This window comes from Lethenteron reissneri, chromosome 3 (genome assembly GCF_015708825.2).
Source record: "Lethenteron reissneri isolate LAM-NWPU_2019-01 chromosome 3, ASM1570882v1, whole genome shotgun sequence".
Taxonomy (NCBI): domain Eukaryota; kingdom Metazoa; phylum Chordata; class Hyperoartia; order Petromyzontiformes; family Petromyzontidae; genus Lethenteron; species Lethenteron reissneri.
The window spans coordinates 11,349,225-11,370,710 of NC_083781.1; the positions used below are offsets into that span (position 1 = coordinate 11,349,225).

At 54.3% G+C, this 21,486-nt stretch overlaps 1 protein-coding gene across 2 annotated transcripts in view; it reads right to left on the reverse strand.

Annotated features, from left to right (window-relative positions):
* Positions 1-48: 48 nt before the first annotated feature.
* LOC133346159 (netrin-1-like) overlaps positions 49-21,486 on the reverse strand; it is a 35,909-nt gene continuing 14,471 nt past the window's right edge. For both annotated transcript variants that reach the window (XM_061557626.1, XM_061557617.1), the window contains exons 5-9: positions 19,550-19,738; positions 13,811-13,960; positions 12,719-12,772; positions 1,947-2,021; positions 49-671 (exon numbers count right to left, since the gene is read on the reverse strand). In XM_061557626.1, the coding sequence (XP_061413610.1) occupies positions 52-671; positions 1,947-2,021; positions 12,719-12,772; positions 13,811-13,960; positions 19,550-19,738 (1,088 nt within the window). In that variant the 3' untranslated portion in view covers positions 49-51. The remainder of the gene's footprint in view (positions 672-1,946; positions 2,022-12,718; positions 12,773-13,810; positions 13,961-19,549; positions 19,739-21,486) is intronic.

Consider the following 21,486-nt stretch of genomic DNA (forward strand, 5'->3'; position numbering starts at 1 on the left):
CGCCCCCCGCCCCCCGCTCCCCCACCCGCCCGCCCCCCGCGGCTCCGAGACTCAGGGCACTCCGCACTTGCCGCTCTTCTCCCTGCGGTGGAAGCGGCGGAGGCGGCGTGCCCACGCGTCGCGCCACTGCACAATCACGCTGGCGCGGTCGGCCACCAGCGGGCCCTGCTGCTGCTGCTGCTGGGTGCGAAGGGGACCCTGCGAAGACCCCTGCGAGGGAGCCTCGGCAGGGGGGCCCGAGCCCCCCCCCGCCGGCGACGAGGAGCTGAGCAGCAGCAGGTAGGAGCGGCCCACTCGCAGCTTCTGGCAGCGGCACGCCAGGTCCCTGCTGCGGATCCACAGCCACTGCTGCGGATGCTGCTGCTGCTGTTGCTGCTGCTGCTGTTGCTGCTGCTGTTGCTGCTGCTGCTGGTGACGCCGCTTGCCCTGTTTCTTGCCGCGCGCGCGCCGCCGGTTGTTGCCGTTGCCGCCGCCGTTGCCGCCGCCGTTGCCGCCACGAAGCCGCAACGTCGCCGCGTCGTGGGGGGCCGGTTGAGGCGGCGCCGGGGGGGCGGCCGCGGGGGGCCCCACGCCCGAGGGCCCCCCGCCCCACTTGAAGACGGAGCGGATCTCGGCGGTGAAGCGCGTCCACTCGCGCACCGCCGAGCGGCTCACCAGGTGGAGGTGAAGCGCTGCGCAGGTGGGGGGGGGGGGGTGCAGAGGGGGGTACAGGGGGGGGGTGCAGGGGGGGGGCGTTAGAATCGTCGTGGTGGAAGTGGCTCGTCAGAGGCTGCCGAGTTCGAAGCCGGGCGCCAGACGCCGGTGACGCGGGCTACACGAGTCACTGACACACGGGTGGGCAGTCACCTGCTTGTCACTCTTCTAGCTCGACTGCTGTGGTTGCAGTGCCCGTGAGGGTCGCACGTTCATTCAGAAATCCAGACTCACCGTGTCGTCTCATCCACGCTGTGTGCAACCACCACCACACTGCAGGTCACCCACCCACTCACTCACCCACTTACTCACCCACTTACTCACCCACTCACCCACCCACTCACTCACTCACCCACCCACTCACTCACCCACCCACTCACTCACCCACCCACTGACCCACCCACTCACTCACCTACCCACCCACTGACCCACCTTCTCACCCACCCACTCACTCACACACTTACTCACTCACCCACTCACTCATCCACACTCACCCACCCATTCATCCACACAGCAGGTGTTCAACCACCACACTGCAGGTCACCCACCCACTCACCCACCCATTCAACCACTCACCCACTCACCCACCCACCCATCCACTCACCCACCCACTCACCCACCCACCCACTCACTCACCCACTCACCCACCCACTCACCCACCCACTCACCCACCCATTCAACCACTCACCCACTCACCCACCCACTCACCTACTCACCCACCCACTCACCCACCCACTCACCCACTCACCCACCCACTCATCCACTCACCCACCCACTCACCCACCCACTCACCCACTCACCAATCCACTCGCTTAAAGATCCTGCGATGCAATGCGCAAACAGAGTCGGCCACGCGTGTTCCAAATCTGCCAAATTGCTACCAACGGTACCACCCCGTGGGGGCGGGGAGTGAGGGGGTGGGGGGGGGGCAAAGCTGCCGAGCGCGCAGGCGGTGCAACTGCACCGGGGCCCGAAGGGGCGGGGGGGCGGGGTTGTGAGGAGTGGGGGAATCTGGTGGCAGAGACAATTGGACAGGGGACCGCCTCGACGATTATCACTGCCGGCATCGGTGCAGTTGCACCAGTTGCACCAGTTGCACCAGTTGCACCAGTTGCACCAGTTGCACCAGTTGCACCAGTTGCACCAGTTGCACCAGTTGCACCAGTTGCACCAGTTGCACCAGTTGCACCAGTTGCACCAGTTGCACCAGTTGCACCAGTTGCACCAGTTGCACCAGTGACGCCGGCGCTCACCGTAGTCCTTCTTGCAGTATTTCTGCAGCGTGATCTTCACTTTGCCCTTCGATGGCTTGCAGTAGACGTCACAGTCTAAGGGACACACACGGGAAGACACGCGGACTGAGCGCGCTGCTGCGTACACATGGCCGCCACGAGGGAGACAAAGGCGGCCGGGCGGGCCACCCACGCCGGCCCTTCGGAAGGGGCTCGCTAACAGCACTTGCCACAAAAGTCGGTTCAGGCTATACGGGCTGGGGGGGGGGGAATCTTTGTCTATGTGCAACCTTTACAATGACATACCACACACACACACACAGCCACACACACACACACGTGCGCGCGTGTGTGTGTGTGTGGCTGTGTCGCACCCTCACAATGGCACACACCCCACACACTACGCACAAAGGGTTCCCTTCAGCTTTTTGCTGTCGGCTGAATAGCGGCCGCTGCCTATAAATCACGCGCCGTCTTCCTCTGCCTTTTTTTTACAGCCCCCTCCTCTTCCTCCCCTCCTACTCCTCCTCCCCTCTTCCTCTGTCCGTCCGTCCGATGCCGGGAGAGCGTCGCTCATCTCCCACCCACCCACCCACCTCCCCTCCCTCCCCTCCCCTCCCTCTCCATTCCTCGTCCCTCAATCTACATACAGTTCACACACATATAAACACATCGTCTGTGCGTGTGTGGCGGCAGTTGTACGGACGGGCGCGGAGGAGGAGTAGGCAAAGAGCGAGAGAGAGCTGGGAGGACGTGGTGGTGGTGGGGAGTTGGTGGGGGGGAGTTGGTGAGGGTGGTGGGGGTGGGGGAGGTGGGGGGTGGGATGACGATCGCTCCACGTGGACAATGGGACACATTTTATCCGGGACACAATGTCCGGCCACAGAAAGCACCAACAACGAACCGTGGACTCGGGTACCTCTGCTGCCTCGCAGCAACGCCGCTCCCAGCCTACCCCCATGCACACCCCCCCCTCCTCCCCCACCCCCACACTGCTCCCTCCCTCCCACAAAACAAAACCTGACATCAACCCAAAGTCTAATTATTTGCAGACGCTGACAGATCACTAATTGAGCCAATCGCCCCCCTTTCAGAGGTCCGCTCACGCCTCTCCGCACGCTACGTGGCCTCTCTCGCCTGATTTCTGCCCCCCACCTCCAACCCCTCCCCCCCCCCCCTGTAATTCATAAAACTGTTAAAGGTGCAGCCCTGAAAGTGACTACTCCATGATGGGCACTTGCGAGCTTGATAGGGCGTCCGCTGGTCGGGGCTCATGGAATTGAATTGCCTCTTCCACGCGCGCGCCCAAGACGTCTTGCAAGAGGTGGACAGTCACCCGCATGTTTACCCCTCGCGACCTGCCCGGTTGATTTTACGCAACACGTAATTTTGTTTTTTGCTACTGCTATTCTGCTCCTGTTGCTGCTGCTGCTGCTGATGATGACGCTGATGACGATGATGCTGCTGCTGCTGCTAATGATCGTGATGATTGAGAATTAAAAAACCAAAACTTAGTACGCCTTTTGGCGTCATCTGGTCCAACACCAATAGAGACTAGGCTCTAAGAAAAGCTGTCTCGGGTGTGGACCAATCAACTTCAAGGACAGTGCATATCATTATCATCATCAGCGTTGTTTTCTTTTTGTTTGCATTTTGACTGCTTGTGTTGTGGTTATTGCAAACATGATGCCTTGTATAAAGGTGTCAGTTTTTGTACCAGTTGAAAGGGTAAAAACCTATTACTAAACAAAAAATTCCCACACATTTGCAAGCAGGATCGATCATCCCGAACAGGCGTTCGTTGAGGCTTTGCTGGAAATCTCGGCGTTGTATGCACGCGTGGTGAACTTCTTTCGCACCGTACGTAGCCACCCGTGCTAATCGGAGGTGCAGGGGTATACACCCTTTCACAGCCGCGGGGGGCAGTCAGCGTCTATGAATAAAAGGTCATTTCCGGACAGATTTGGCCGGCACGCTACGTGACTTACACGGCCTATTTGTCTACGGTCTGAACGTCTTATGGACAGACAACTCTCATGAACAACAACGAACAAGCACGTGACCCTTTCGTCAATGGTAACAGTGTGCGGACCCTGTTTAAAGATAACCGTGACCTTTAAACAAGGAAGAAAAACCACACGCGCGCACAGCTTCTGTCGCGTGTTCTTCCGAACACGGTGGCTAGGAGATGTTAACTACCTCGCCTGGTATACAGGAGGTCGTAGGGTTCGATCCCGACCCTGACGCCTGCTGCTGTATATTTGGAGTTTGCGTCTCTCTCTCATAATCATCACGGTGACTAGGAGATGTTAACTACCTCGCCTGGTATACAGGAGGTCGTGGGTTCCATCTCGACCCTGACGCCTGCTGCTGTATATTTGGAGTTTGCGCGTCTCTCTCTCATCATCATCACGGTGGCTAGGAGATGTTGACTTCGTCGCCTGGTATACAGGAGGTCGTGGGTTCGATCTCGACCCTGACGCCTGCTGCTGCTGTATATTTGGAGTTTGCGCGTCTCTCTTCCCGTGGTCGCGTCGATTTTTCTCCGCGTCTTCCGGTTTTCCCCTCCACGTTGATTCTCCTCTTTCGGATTTATTTTTCGCCCTTAGAATGGACGCCACGCGTTTCGAGCATTTGGCTGCTCCACATTGCCACGTGGTAAGCCCACTTCGTCGAGTTAGCATGTTTGATAGTCAAGCTCGCTTCTGTAAAACAGCTGCGTAGCTCAGAGGGGCCTTACACCTGGTCGAATTGAGAAAAAAAGTCTAGTTTACTTTAGTAATTGTTTGGTAGTTTAGGTAGTTACATTCTAGATTTGAAGCTTTCGTGACTGCAAGGATTCATACTCTTAGGTTTTTTCGGTAAAGTCACGTAGATAAAAAATAAAATTAAAAGTTAATAATGGAAATGAAATAAAATAATCACGACGTTTCGGAGGCAACACAAGTCTCCCTCATCAGGTGGGACCGTAGTAATTTTAGCTGTGACGGTCCCACCTGATGACGGAGACTTGTGTTGCCTCCGAAACGTCGTGATTTATTATTTTATGTTATTTCCATTATTAACTTTTAATTTTATTTTTTACCTACGTGACTTTACCGAAAAAACCTAAGAGTAGGTAGTTACAGTTGAGCGGTAGGCAAGCCGACCGGCACTTGGCTGTCGGGGCAAAGCAGAGCGGCGGGCGCGGCGTCGTTTCGCCGATGCGAAGCTTCGCCGTTCGATATTCCAGCCGCCCCCCCCCCCCCCCCCCCCCGGTCACCGCCGCTTGCCGTGACGACCACGGCAAACGCCACGCGCCGCCTGCGTCACAGTGGCCGTTCAAGATTCCCCCTGACGTCACCAGCAGCAGTAGGCCGCTGCGTGCCGCGGCGGGAGTCAGGCTCCAATTGGGATTACACGCAGCAGTCAGCAGCAGTCAGCAGCAGTCAGCAGGAGCAGCAGCAACAGGAGCAGCAGCAGGAGCAGCAGCAGCATCAGGAGCAGCAGCAGCATCAGGAGCAGCAGCAGGAGCAGCAGCAGCAGGAGGAGCAACATCAGGAGCAGCAGCAAGAGCAGCAGCAGGAGCAGCAGCAGGATCAGCAACATCAGGAGCAGCAACAGCAGGAGCAGCAGCAGCATCAGGAGCAGCAGCAGGAGCAGCAGCAGGAGCAGGAGCAGCAGCAACATCAAGAGCAGCAGCAGGAGCAGTAGCAGGAGCAGCAGCAGCAGCAGGAGCAGCAGCAGCAACAGGAGCAGCAGCAACAGCAGGAGCAGCAGCAGCAACAGGAGCAGCAGCAGTAGGAGCAGCAGCAGCAGCAGGAGCAGCAGCAGCAGCAACAGGAGCAGCAGCATCAGGAGCAGCAGCAGTAGCAGCAGCAGCAACAGGAGCAGCAGCAGCAGCATCAGTAGCAGCAGCAGGAGCAGTAATTAATTGCTGCCGACTAGCAGACTAATGCCCGTTTACAGGCCAGGTGCCGAGTCGACTTGTACCACACAGGGACAGCTGTCACTGGGGGTGCCCTAGGCTAGACCACCGCACACGTCAACATTGAACGCCTAGTGGCAGACTAATGCCCGGAGAATGAATGAATGAACGGGTGACTGAGCGAGTGCGCGAACGAGCGTGGGGGGGATTGTTCATCGCTCAGCCGCGTTTTCTTCACCGGAGCTGCGAGCTCCTTCGTTCCTCTCGCTCTCCCGTAGTCCTCGGTTCTTTTTTTAAATCCTTTATATTAAGTTCGCTTGCTTGCTTGCTTAGGACCGTGCAAATCTTTCGGTCGTTTTTTAACCCACTTCCCGTGATCCAATCGAGCTGACATTTTGCACACAAACTCGTTGTTGCTTGACAATGCATTTTCGTGAAAAAACATTTCCAAAATTTTACACTGATTAGGGAAAAATTGTAATATTTAATTACCAATTGTTTAATGCTGCCAGACAATCATCTGACCCATAGGTGGCAGCCATCTCAAGCCAGAGGACGAGAGGACTCTAGCCGCCCCGATGCCACGCATATGAAGGATTTATAGTGAAAAACTTTGTTTTTACGGGTTAATTTTTCTTCTAATCGCACGCATTGGAACGTGCGACGAAGCGTCGGCCGAGAATCGTGAAATTCCTGGACGGGTGGCCAAACGCGCGTCCACAGCTCTGCAACTTTGGTAAGTGCGTGGCGCGTGCATGCGGCTGGGTTGCGTGCGCGCGTGTGTGTGTGTGTCCGTGTGTGTGTCCGTGTGTGTGGGGAGCGGTGGTGTAGCGGTTAGCGCGCTGCGCTATGAACCTGGCGACCCGGGTTCGATTCCCGCTCACGGACAACACCCAGTGACAATTATCTGAACCGGTCCCGGGCCTCCCCTAGGTCGACTCAGCCTCAAATGAGTAACCTGGTGCGGTGTGTAAACATCGCCACCAGGGAGACAAAGGCGGTCGAGCGTGGTGCTGGCCACGCACCCCCTCGTTCGTGTACCGTTCCGGCCTTCATAAGTGCTCGCTAACAGCACTTGCCCCTACAGTCTGTTAAGGCTATACGGCGGATCTTTGTCTTTGTGTGTAGGTGTGTGTGTGTGGGGAGCGGTGGTGTAGCGGTTAGCGCGCTGCGCTATGAACCTGGCGACCCGGGTTCGATTCCCGCTCACGGCCAACACCATTGACGATTATCTGAACCGGTCCCAGGCCTCCCCTAGGTCGACTCAGCCTTAAATGAGTATCTGGTGCGGTGTGTAAACATTGCCACTAGGGAGACAAAGGCGGTCGGGCGTGGTGCTGGCCACCCACCCCCTCGTGTACCGTTCCGGCCTTCATAGGTGCTCGCTAACAGCACTTGCCCCTACAGTCTGTTAAGGCTGGACGGGGGAATCTTTGTCTGTGTGTGTGTACGACTGTGCGTGTCTCTGCGTGTCTCTGTGTGTGTGTGTTCCTCCCAACCCACCCCCTCGCATGCCGTACCGGCCTTCATAGGTTATTGCTCGCTAACAGCACTTGTCCCAACAGTCTGGTAAAGGCTACTCTCTCTCTCTCTCCATGTCCTCCGGTTTTTTTTCTCTCTTTCCACATTTAGAATGAACATCACGGCGTTTAGAGTTTTTGGCTGCTGGCAATCTTCCCCCCCACGAGAAGCCCACTTCATTGAGCTGTCATTTGCTTCTGAAAAAGAGCTACACGGTTCACTTGGGGCCTTACCCGGTCAAATGAAATGAAACGTTTTCATACCCTTTGATTATTTCGGTAAAGTCACGTGGGTATAAAAAAATAATAGATCACGACGTTTCGATCGCAACACAAGCAGCCGTCATCAGGTGTGAAACAAACACAGCAGCAGGAGGACTGCTGCTATTATAATTTTTTATACCCACGTGACTTTACCGAAAGAACCAAAGAGTTATGGATTCCTGCAGTCACGAAAGCTTCAAATCAAGATTGAAACGTTTTCAGCTTCGTTCACGGTGCTTGTGCGCTGTTTGTCGAGAGAGAGAGATAAAAAAACTAACAATTCTTCTCGCAAAGCAGTTGCTTTTGCACCGATTGCTATTCGCTGAGATGTTGTATTGAGCAGCAGTGCGAGCCACTCCCTGCACCTCACCCTTGCAATTGGGGTGGGGGGAGAAAGGGGTTTCTAGGTACTAAAACTGCAGTGAAGTGTGGCGCGCTTATCTTACCGATAACGAGCCAATGGCTCAGTGGTCAGACCAACCTCCACGGTAGGAACTGGTGTCAAGGACGTCGGCTGGCACGCCTTTGTGTTTGCACACCGCAGCAGTTTTATGGCTGAGCCGATCTAGGGGAGAGCAATACGACTCGCCGCCGATGTTATCGACTCGAGCCCTGATTGTCTGGGATTTGATTTCAACAGAATGTTCGGTGCCGAGCGCCGTTCGCGAGTGGCACCGATGAAGGACGTCACGGAACACGAGGGGTGGTGTTGTCAACATCTCACGCCCGGCCGCCTTTGTCTCCCCGGTGCTGTTAAGTAGCCGCACCTCAAATCAACACCGGCCTCATTGGAGGCTGAGTCGACCTAGGGGAGGCCCAGAACCGGTTAACCATTGACTGAGAAAGCAGTCAATGGTCAGTGGCGATGTTTACACACCGACACTCCATTGAGGCTGAGTCGACCTGTGGTTCAGATCATCGTCACCGGTGTTAATGGGCGCGAGCGGTAATCGAACTCGGCCCGCCGGGTGCGTAGCGCAGCGCGCTCACCACTGCGCCACCGCTCCCCCCCCTCCCCCCGCCCCCGAGGCAATAAGCCCGCAAGTTCCTCCACTGCGTCAGCGGCGTCCTCACGAGCACTCCGCAGCAAGCCGAGGCAGTTCACGAATCGGCGGCGGTGGGGACACACGAACCCAGAGAAGGCGACGTGGGGACCCCCTCCACCCCCCCGACTTTACCACCCCCCACTACTTCTCCCTCCCCCTACTCCCAGCCCCCCCCCCCCCCCGCCGTCGCTCCCTTCACCACCACCACCACCCACCCCATTCCCGTCCGTAGCCCCTCTCGATTCACGCGTCGTCACCTCCACACAAAGGGCGCGGGGAGGAGGAGGAGCAGGCAGGCAGGCAGGGTCCATCACGATTCTATCCGAACACAAAGTGGCCTCTGTCTGCTGTCGCGCCTCTGGGAGCGCTCCATCCCCCCCACCCCCCACCCCCCACACTTTTTTTGTAGAACCTTCTTCTGCATCTCGCTCCCTCTCCTCGCTCTCCGCCTTTCTCTCTCGTTCGTTCATTCATTGGCCCGCTCGCTCGCTCAGTCTTTATTTGTGTACGCAGGGGGATATTTTCATTATTTATCTATCTCACTTCGCCCCCGTTTGTTGTTTGGCTTCGTTTATTTATTTACTTTCTCACTCCGTCGTCTTCTTCGTCGTCTTAGTCTCGCGCACGCGCACGCCCGGCTAAAGCTCATTTAGTTTGGTTTGTGAGGGTGGGTGGGTTGGTGGGGGGTGGGTGGGTTGGTGGTGGGTGGGTTGGTGGGAGGTGGGTGGGTTGGTGGGAGGTGGGTGGGTTGGTGGTGGGGGGTGTGTGGGTTGGTGGGGGGTGTGGGTTGATGGGAGGTGGGTGGGTTGGTGGGGGGTGAGTGGGTTGGTGGGTGGGTTGGTGGGGGTGGGTGGTTGGGTTGGTGGGGGGTGTGTGGGTTGGTGGGGTTGGTGGTGGGTGGGTTGGTGGGTTGGTGGTGGGTGGGTTGGTGGAGGGTGGGTTGGTGGGAGGTGGGTGGGTTGGTAGAGGGTGGGTGGGTGGGTGGGTTGGTGGGAGGTGGGTGGGTTGGTAGGGTTGGGTGGGTGGGTGGGTTGGTTGGTTGGTGGGTGGGTTGGTAGGTGGGTTGGTGGGGGGTAGGTGGGTTGGTGGGTTGGTGGGTGGGTTGGTAGGTGGGTTGGTGGGGGTAGGTGGGTGGTGGGGGTGGGTGGGTTGGTGGGTGGGTTGGTGGGGGTGGGTGGGTGGGTTGGTTGGTGGGTTGGTGGGTGGGATGGTGGGAGGTTGGTTGGTGGGTGAGTTGGTGGGTGGGTTGGTGGGGTTGGTGGGGGTGGGTGGGTGGGTTGGTGAGTGTGTTGGTGGGTTGGTGGGTTGGTGGGTTGGTGGTGGAGGTGGCCGTGACTTCAACTCCTCAGCGTCGCTGCGCTGCGAACCCGGCGGAGGTCCCGGTTCGATTCCCGCTCACGGCCACCGGCACCAATGACGACGTGGGCGGAGTTTGGGAGGGGCATGGGGGGCAATGCCCCTCCCCTCCCTCGCAAACTGGGCACCTTTATTAATTCGTCTTCAGCAGTTTACAATTAAGATTTTAAAATAAACAAAATAATTATGTGCGCCCACGATTCCTCATATGAGGTTCAAAGCGAACTCCCACCCCTGAAATGTAAAAGTCAAACTCTGCCTATGAGTGACGATTATATCCGAACCGGGTCCGGGGCTTCCTCCCCAAGGTCGACTCAGCCTCAAATGAGTACCTGGCCACGCTACGTAGTAAAACATCGCCACTGGGAGAGACAAAGGCGGCCGGGCGTGGTGCTGCCCCCCCCCCCCCCCCCCGCTAGCAGCACTTGCTCCCAACAGCACGGGGGAGATCTTTGTCTTCATCTCAAACACCGACAATACTTTCATCGGCAGCACAGCTGTGTATCCGTGCACTGCCGGGTCAATTCCGTTCGACCCACTGCTGGACCACTCGTTGAGTCAATCTGCTGCTGGGTCAATAATCACCGTACGTAGTAGTAGTAGTAGAAGTAACAATCCATACTCTTTGGTTTCATATTCTTAGGTTTTTTCGGTGAAGTCATGTAGGTAAATAAATTAAAATTTATAAAAGTAAAATAAAAATAAAATAAAAATCACGACGTTTCGGAGGCAACACAAGCTTCCGTCTTCAGGTGGAACCGTCACAGCACGATAGCTGTATCAAGTGAGTTGCCTCCGAAACGTTGTGATTTTTATTTATTTTTATTTTACTTTTATTTATTTAAATTTTTTACCTACGTGACTTTACCAAAAAAACCTAAGAATATGAATCCTTGCAGTCACGAAAGCTTCAAATCTAGAACTCTTTGGTTTTTTCGGTAAAGTCAATTAAGTAAAAAATTTAAATAAATTAAATCACGACGTTTCGGGCGCAACACAAGCGTCCTTCTTCAGGTGGGGGACAACTTAGCGAAAGCACAACCGCTTAAGTGTGTCTCTAAGCTGGGAGAGAGACGCGAAAACTTCAAATATATAGTAGGCATCAGGGTCGGCATCAACCCCACGACCTCCTGAATACCAGGCGAGGTCGTAAACATCTCGCCACCGTGGCGCCCAATTAGTTTCGACTTCAGCACCACCGCTGTGTTGGAGAGCAACCCACAAGAACACTTACAACTTGAGTTCACCACGTTATCGCCGGTGATTACAATAACAACCAGCATCACCAGGCGATTGCCAACATTGTGAAGTGCTCTGCGTGTTTTTTTTCTTAAGTACGGTCGGGTGATTTCATCACTGTGCACCTACCAAGTACGCAGAACCCAGGGGTGTTGATGTAATCCATATGAATAACAATATATTATGTTATGATAATTGTTTTTTTGCTTTTTTTCTGGCAACAAAACTGACACCTTTTGTACAAGGAGTCATGTTTGCATTGACCACAATACCTGCAGTCGGAATGCAAACAAAAAACATAACTCTGATAATGTATGCACTGTCCTTGAAATTGATTGGCTCTAAAAAAAGCTGTCTCGGGTGTGGACCAATCAACTTCAAGGACAGTGCATACATTATCAGAGTTGTGTTTTTTTTTTGCATTCCGACTGCAGGTATTGTGGTCTATGCAAACATGACTCCTTGTAAAAAAAAAGATGTCAGTTTTGTCGCCAGATAAAAGGGTAAAAAACCAATTATCATATTTTGTTACTGGCAAAATGAGGTTCCAATGGAATATATTATGTTGGTTGGCTACGTACGGTGCGAACGAAGTTCAACGCACATACATTTAGTGCACGTTACCTGTCGGGTTATTCACACTTAATCAGCACGACGTTTCGGCCACAACCCCCCCTTCCAACCCAGCTTATATATATACTCCAAGCACGTGTGCTGTTTCATTCAGACGCTGTCGCCTCGACAGACCTGGTTTTCACCTGAGGACGGCTGCTTGCGTTGTGGCCGAAACGTCGTGAGAATTATTTTATTATCTTTTATTTTTTATTATTTGATCACTTCCCTTCTACGTGACTTTACCGAAAGAACCAAGAAGATTAATCAGCATTATTGGAGACCAGCATGTCGCACGAGAGGGTGGGGTGGCCAGCACCACGGCCGGCCGCCTTTGTCTCCCCATTGGCGACATTTACACAGCGCAGCAGGTAGCTGGTTTGAAGTTGAGTCAACTTACACACACACAACGACAACCGCCGCCATTCGCCACTAAGTGGCGGTGACGTCACCGCGGCGTTTGTGCCACGCAATGCCACGTGAAGTGTCTAACGCCCGCTGGCAGGAGGGCACGGGGCAGACCCAGGCGCCGTGGGTTGACTGACTGAGATGACACGCACAAAGACAAAGATCCCGCGTATAGCCTTAACAGGCTGTTGGGGCAAGTGCTGTTAGCGAGTAGCACTTGTGAAGGCCAGAACGGCACACGAGGGGGTGGATGGCCAGCACCACGTCCAGCCGCCTTTGTCTCCCAAGTGGCGATGTTTTTACGCACCGCACCAGGTGCTCATTTCAGGCTGAGTCGACCTCACACATGTACGCATACGCACACGCACTCACACGCACGCACACGCACGCACACACGCGCGCAGTCTCACGATCAGTTTGACGCGCGCAACGTGGACAAACCTTTTGGCGCCTGTGTCGTGGTGACCATCGGAGTCGGCTCGGCATGAGGGATTCCTGCAGCAGCAGCAGCAACAACAACAACACGAACAACAACAACAACAAGAATCATGTCAACTCGCAACACTGGACTCCCACCCCCACCCTTACTCCCCGCCACTGTTGCGTGGCATCTGCACGCTCTCGTAGACACAAACACACAGAGAGAGAGGGGGCGACGATTCAGAGGCGTTAGGAGGACTCACAGATGAGCGGGGAAAGGCAACAGCCAGGCGGAGCAGCCAGTATCAAAAACTGCCTAAGCTCGGCGGCCCTCTATGCATCAAGATGTTTTTCAGCCAATTAACGAGTGTTAGTACACATGGGATGGAACCGGAGCGCCCGGAGAGAACCCGCGCGCGTGAGGGGGCAACGCTCAATCCCCCCGTTACAGATAGAACAGGTGGAGCCCACGGTTTTTGTTTTTCTTCCTGCACCGACTTTTCTTGGCGAGCCGAGATACGGCTCCTCCTGCGCCCACGAGAAGCGAGGTTCCCAACCATCTGTGTGTGATCCATCAACCCTTGCTGCTGCCTCCGCAGCTCTGCATTGCAGCTACGGAAACCCGACGACCCGAGTTCGAGTCCCGCTCACGGCCATCAATACCGGTCCTGCGCCTCCCCTAGGTCGACTCAGCCTCAAATGAGCACCTGCCGTGGTGTGTACAACGTCGCCGCTGGGGTGACAAAGGCGGCCGGGCGAGTGTGCCTGCCGCCTACCCACTTCATGTGCCGTAAACCGGCCTTCGTTCGGTGGTGCTGCTTGCTAACAGCACAGCAACTGGCCCCAACAGTCCGTTAAGGCTACACGGGGGACCTTTGTCTTGTGTATGTGTGTGCATGTACGTGACATCAGGTACTAATTTCAGGCTGAGTCGACCTAGGGGAGGCCCGGGACCGATTCCAAAGGCGGTCGGGCGTGGCTGCTTGCCACCCACCCCCTTTGTGTACCGTGCCGGCCATCATAGGTGCTACTTGCTATACAGCACTTGCCCCCTCCAGTCCGTTGAGGCTACACTGGTGACCTTTGTCTTTGTGTGTGTGTGTGTGCACGTACGTATGCAGGGTGCGACGGGCGAGCGGCTCTGCTGGTAGTCGCGCGCACAGCGGTTGCAGGTGAGCCCCGTGACCCCGTCCTTGCACGGGCACTGCCCGCTCGTCTGGTTGCACGTCTTGCCCGAGGAGCCCACCGGATGGCAGTCGCAAGCTGGCAAGGGGGCAACCCACATCGTCGTCATCATCGTCGTCATGGTGAACGTCACTGACATTGTCATTGTCGTCGTCATCATCATTGTCGTCAACCTCGTTGTTGTAATCTTTGAAGTCATCACCTTCATTACCATAATTAACATTGTGATCCTCGTCATCATTATAATTATCATCAACATTGTCAACATTATATTATTGGTTCTTTCGGTAAAATCACGTAGAAGGGAAGTAATACAATAATAAAATATAAAACAATAAAAATTATCACGACGTTTCGACTGCAACACAAGCAATCGTCATCAGGTGTGAAATCCACAGCAACATCGTTATCAACATCGTCATCAACATGGTCATCAACATTGCCATCATCACCATTTTCTTTATCTATTACTCAAATATTTAACCTGGAAGTTTCCCTTGAGATGGAACATCTCGCTTTGCAAGGTAGGCCCAGGTTTGTCAATTGGGAAACACGTAGCAGATATAATTAATGTTGTCGCTTTTTAACAACAATCATCGCTATCATTGGCAAACAACAGCGCACAACACTTGTAAATAATTAATAGATTTTTTTCCCACCGGATTGACAAAGAATGGCCCCATATGACTCTGACACTGTGACGTGTGCTCAACCGCCATTTTAGAAAATACCCACACTCCTTTGCAAAGCGCTGTGACGTCACTTCTATAGGGGTGTTACCAGATGTTGCCACCGTAATAACCTATGTTGTGGGAGTTATGCATTTATAATTGTACTTACTGTCACTGTACTTACTACTGAAAGACTCAAAGAATACCACGCAATACGCTCAGCATCAGTCGGTGGTTATTGACGAAGCAGTGGTAACGCTTGTGCTTTGCAGCTAATAAGTCCCTAGGTTCGAATTCCTACTAGGGTGCCTTTCTGTGTGGAGGTTGTATGTTCTGCCCCTGTTCTGCAGCGTGTGAGTGTGATAGTGTAGTGATTAGCGCGCTGCGCTATGAACCCGGCGATCCGGCTTCGATTGCCGCTCACGGCCAACACTGGTGACGAATATCTGAACCGGTCCTGGGCCTCCCTTAGGTCGACTCAGCCTCAAATGAGTACCTAGTGCGGTGTGTAAACATCGCCACTGGGGAGACAAAGGCGGTCGGGCGTGGTGCTGGTCACCCACCCCCTCGTGTACCGTTCTGTTAAGGCTATACGGGGGATCTTTGTCTTTGTCTTTTTTTTTAACGAGGAGCGGTAGTCTAGCGGTTAGTCCTCTGCACACACGGCCAACACCGTTGGCTGAATCGACCTCTCCTAGGTCGACTCCGCCTCAAACGTAGCACCTGGTGCGATGTGTAAACATCGCCACTCGGGAGACAAAGGCGGCCGGGCGGGCGTGGTGCTGGCCACTCACCCCCTCGTGTGCTGTTGCGGCCTTCATTCATTCGGTGCTGCACTCTAACAGCACTTGCCCCAACAATCTGTTAAAGGCTATACCGGGGGGGGAATCTTTGTCTGTGTTGTTTGGTGTTGACCACAGCACTTCCCCGCGTGACGTGCCGGCCTTGACAGGTGCTCGCCGACAGCACTTGCCCCAATGGTCCGTGCGGCTACAGGGGGCATCTTTGTCTTTGTTTATCGTCTCGTGTTGCCCCTTGAGGTGTGAAAGCGATTTTTACGGAGAAACCTCCCACCCCCACCCCCCCCGAGCCGCTACCCCCACCCACACCACCATAACTATTTTAACGGGCGGCGATAACGTGTATCGAACTTTATCGTCAACACCTCGGCTATCTTGCGGACTACAAAGGAGACTTTGAGAGAGTGGAGAGGAAGGGGTGGATGGGTGGGTGGGTAGGTGGGGAAGCCTGAGATTAGGGGGGGGGGGAGGGGCCGAGAGGAGTGGAGGGGGGGGGCAACTCGTACTTGAGTCAGGCCAGGCCAGGTGAGATTTGACGAAGCCAACTGGATTATTTCCGGCACCTTTTGGGTAAACATTGCCCGCGGAGGATGCATTGGATCGCGTGGCAGCATAGGGTGGTCAAGCTGAATTGTTTTCTTTTTTTCGACCATGCTTCCCCAAGCCGGTCGGTGCGATTTACCCAACGATGCTACTACTACTTTGCAGTTTTTTTCCAGGATTTTTCTGTTGCGTGTAGTCACTTGAAGATGTTTTCTTGTTCATGTTTATGTTTTGTTGCGGTTGCAGCCGAGTCTAGAGCCGCATGGCTCACAGGGTTATCTCCATTTTTATAAAAAAAAAAGGCAAAGTTGTGATTATGTGTGTCTGTTCAAAATGTTTAGCGTACTTCCCGACATGCAACAAACTGGAAATTTGCCACGTGGGTACTTTCCAGACTGTACACCATGCAAAAATGATAAAAATACAAAAAAATGTTTGAGGAGGGGGGGGCTCGATGCATATATTTTTTTGCACGGCAAGTGAGCTGTGACGTCACATCTGTCACGTGACCCGCACATGTGGAAGCGTAACGCATTGTAGTGTAGCGGGTAGCGCGCTGCGCTACGAACCCGTTGACCCGAGTTCGATTCCCGCTCACGGCCACCACCGGTGACGATTATTTGAACCGCTCCTGGGCCTCCCCTAGGTCGACTCAGCCTCAAACGAGTAACTCTTGTGGTGTGAACATCGCCACTGAGGAGACAAAGGCGGCCGGGTGTGGTGAATCCAAGTCCCGGGCGAAGCCGGGGTAGTACAGCTCGTACCTAATGAATGAAACTGAAAACTGAAACATCGCAGCTTGCACGAACGCTCTTCTTTGTTCTTTGCTCGTCAAAGTGAGCGACAGGGTTAGTCAGCTCATGCAGCGACCAACTAATTGTCCTCGCCCCGGCATGCACCGCTGCAGGCGGCTCGCGGCGTTCCAATGACCACCTACTAGGCCAACCCGCCCGGCTCGCCAATCCGAGCCCGGCGTTCCCACGGCGGTGCACGTGACTTGGCATTACTGCTGCTAGACAGTTCGATTTAAAGGTTTCGTGACTGCAGGGATTCATCTTCTCGGTTCTTTCGGTAAAATCACGTGGAAGGGAAATAATAAAAGAATAATGTAAAAAAAATCCTTATTTTTTTTATTATTTCCCTTCTACGTGACTTTACCGAAAGAACCAAGAAGATGCTGCTAGCCAGTTTGACACAGTTTGACACGGAGGATTTCGCGACCGACATCATCTATCATATAAACGGCTGTGTCGGGTGGTGGCGGGTTTAACGACAGATTTAAATGTACGTGATCTAACCCCCCCCCCAAAAAAACTGTGTTATGGAATACCGCTACCCGCTACAATTCCGCTCCCCACCACCACCATCACCACCCACACGCACACCAGGGACCCAGCTCGCGGTCCTTGAAGTTAAACTATAAACTATATAACAAAAATAAACGCATTTTATTTTACCAGTTCAAGGCCCCACTTGAGCTGGGTAGCTCTTTTTGCAGAAGCGACGCGCCCACAAATGATCGCTCAACGAAGTGGGGCTCACCGTCACGTCCATCGCAGCAGCCGCCGAATACTCTAAAACGCGCGACGCTGACGCGGGGGGGGGGGGGAAGCCGGAGGAGCCGGAGAAAAATTCCACTCGACTACGGGGAGACGGAAAAAGAGAGAAACACGCAAACTGCAAATATACAGCAGCAGGCGTCAGGGTCGGGATCGAACCCACGACCTCCTGCAGACCAGGCGAGGTAGTTAACATCTCCTAGCCACCGTGATCATGATGAGAGAGAGACGCGCAAACTCCAAATATACAGCAGCAGGCGTCAGGGTCGGGATCGGGATCGAACCCACGACCTCCTGTATACCACGCGAGGTAGTTAACATCTCCTAGCCACCGTGATGATGATGAGAGAGAGACACGCAAACTGCAAATATACAGCAGCAGGCGTCAGGGTCGGGATCGAACCCACGACCTCCTGCGTACCAGGCGAGGTAGTTAACATCTCCTAGCCACCGCGATGATGATGAGAGAGAGACGCGCAAACTGCAAATATACAGCAGCAGGCGTCAGGGTCGGGATCGAACCCACGACCTCCTGCACACCAGGCGAGGTAGTTAACATCTCCTAGCCACCGTGATGATGATGAGAGAGAGACACGCAAAACTGCAAATATACAGCAGCAGCAGGCGTCAGGGTCGGGATCGAACCCACTAACCTCCTGTAGACCAGGCGAGGTAGTTTAACATCTCCTAGCCACCGTGATGATGATGAGAGAGAGAGACGCGCAAACTGCAAATATACAGCAGCAGGCGTCAGGGTCGGGATCGAACCCACGACCTCCTGTACACCAGGCGAGGTAGTTAACACCTCCGAGCCCCAGTGGTGCCCTGGTGGTTAACACCAAATAAAAACATGTTTTACTCCTCCTCCCTCCTCCTCCTCGGAGGTCCAAGGTCGACCGTCGGGCCCGACGTTTACTGCACCCGGAGACGTTCCCGAGATGGAGGCGGCGGGGGAGGGGGGTGTGGGGAGGGGGGGGGCGTGGGGGGGGGTCTCGCGTGGCGGAGGGGGCTGTGAGGGGGGAGCAAGAGGCGCGTTCTCGGCCTTTTACGATCGGTGGGGGGTGGGGTGGGGGTGGGGGGGGTTAGGGGGGTAGCGAATTTCTGAGAGCGGGGACCTCACCCCGGACGAGAGAGTGACAGAGTGAGAGAGTGAGTGAGAGAGTGACAGAGTGAGAGTGTGAGAGAGAGTGAGAGTGAGTGAGAGAGTGAGAGAGTGAGAGACAGTGAGAGTGAGAGAGTGTGAGAGGGTGAGTGAGTGAGAGAGTGAGAGAGCGAGCGAGAGAGTGACAGAGTGAGAGAGAGAGTGAGAGAGAGAGAGTGAGAGAGTGACAGAGTGAGAGAGCGTCACAACCCCGGTGCGTGTGTGGTCGGAACTCCACGGGTGAGGGTTCAAGTCCAGGTCGGTGGGGTCAGGTCAGCTCGGGTTGGTGGTGGTCAGGAGGAGGGGGGGGTGAGATGGGGGGGGGGGATTGCTCCTATTGTCAACGGCGGTTGTTATTGCCCACGTGGTGATGCGTCGACGCTGTTGTGGTGGTCACTCGTCGAACGTCAATAATGGGGGAGCTCGTTGGAGGTTGCCCATCCTGGACTTTAACATCCCTCCTCATCCTCCTCCTCCACGAAGGCACTGAAGGTTCAACCATCATCGTCAACCGCATCGGACCAACATCACCGGCCCGATAATGACGCCACATCTCCGTTACAGATGACGGTGCGGTTGTGGCCATGCGGGCAAAACTACGGACCGTACAGTGAATCCATGAGACGCAAAGACACGCAGAGACTCACAGAGATACACAGACACCCATCGAGACCCATAGAGACACTTTAAAGACAAGCCACAGCAGTGGACTTGTGGCCATGCAACTCACACTATGAACCATAGATTAAACACAGCGACACGTAGAGATACACAGAAACCCATAGAGACCCATAGAGACACTTTAAAGACAAGCCACAGCAGTGGACTTGTGGCCATGCAACTCACGCTATGGACCATAGATGCTACTCGCTGACAGCACTTGCCCCAACAGTCTGTGAAGGCTACACGGGGGATCTTTGTCTTTGTTTGTCGGTGGTGGTAGCGGGACTCACGCCTGCACGCCTTGCGGTCGGTGATGGCCTTGCCGAGGTCGCGGAAGAAGCCCTCCTTGCAGTAGTGGCAGTGCCGGCCGGCGGTGTTGTGACGGCACGTGAGGCAGACGCCTCCGCTGGTGCGTCCCGACAGTTTGTAGAGTTCCATGTTGAAGCGGCAGCGGCTCGCGTGCAGGTTGCAGCGGCAGGCTGGCGGCAGAGACGGAGGAGGAGGAGAGGTCACGGGGTTGAGCTTGCAACGGCTGAAATCGGTTGTCCAAACGGGTGGTTTATTGGGGTGAGATTTTTTTACTCGTCGAAATCAAACGCTCGCTGATAACGATGAGCGGTGGGTGTAGTCAGTTCCGGATGATCCCAGTAGCACAAGTAGCTACTACATATGTAGTAGTAGCTAGTAGCTACTATGTAGTAGTAGCTACTAGCTAGTAGTAGCTACTAGCTACTACTACTAGCTACTACTACATATGTAGTAGTAGCTAGTAGCTACTACTACATATGCAGTAGCTACGGGCCCCGCACTTTCAATGGTACCCGCGCGACATGCTTTCGAGCTATAAATTCCGATTCAGTGATTCTGCACTTGCTCAATTACTATAGTACTATACTGCCTTCAACTTTTACGAACGACTGGGTGTTAAGGTTAGCGATGTGTCGTAATATCTGGCTGTAAAGCAAATAAAAATGTACAATTACTTTATTATGCCAGTTAAAAATGTATGTTTTTAATATTTAAGTGCTATTTTTTTTTATTTTGGGCCCCTTTATAACATATGCTACAGGTCCCGCACTAGCTTAGTCCGGCACTGGGTGTAGCGGTTAGCACAGCGGTCGGGAACCTATGGCTCGCGAGCCATATATGGCTCTTCCAGTGACGGCATATGGCTCCCAGACAATTTTGAGTTGAAAAAAAAAATCAGTTTGGAACTGATTTTAAAATACTTAATTACATTTCACGGGTCACGCCTGCACGAAGCTCAACCTCACCACGTATGAACCAGACTACAAGGCCATCAGCAAAACCATGCAGCACCAGAAGTCGCATTAAAAGTAAGATATATTTAATGTATTATACGTTAAAAATACTATATGGCTCTCAATGAAATATATTTAGAAATATTTGGCTTTTATGGCTCTCCCAGTCAAAAAGGTTCCCGACCCCTGGGTTAGCGCGTTGTCGCTACTAACGCGGCCGCCACCCGAGTTCGACTCCTGCTCACAGCCACCACCACCACCTCCACCGCTACCCACCACTCGCATCGGTTACCGAACGGGATGATTAATTGGGTGATACTCACTCATCGATATCATCACCACCACCACCACTGCCAAATGATGATGATGAGCGGTGGTGTAACGGTTCGTGCGCCACCACCACCGTCATTATCGCTGCCACGGACACGACCACCATCGCCACCACTACTCGCCACCACTCACACCAATTAGCACCTGGTGCGTTGTGTAAGCATCAGCACTGGGGAGACAAAGGCGGCCGGGCCGTGCCGGCTATAATAGGTGCTACTCGTTAGGAGCACTCACCCCAACAATCTGTTAAGGCTATACGGGGGATCTTTGTCTCTAACCACTCACACCAAATACAAAGATGCCCCCTAATGCCTTAACAGGATGTGAAGTGGCGGTGACGTTACCACGATGCTTGTGCCACGTTAGGTGCAGACAAGCCGGCTGACGGGAGGAGGTCACGGGACAGGCCCAGGTGGTGCCGTGGGTTGACTGCTGTGCCAGGCTAGGTGCAGGAGGAGGAAGTCACGGGGCAGACCCAGCAGGTGCCGTGGGTTGACTGCTGTGCCAGGCTAGGTGCAGGAGGAGGTCACGGGACAAGCCCAGGTGGTGCCGTGGGTTGACTGCTGTGCCAGGCTAGGTGCAGGAGGAGGAAGTCACGGGGCAGACCCAGCAGGTGCCGTGGGTTGACTGCTGTG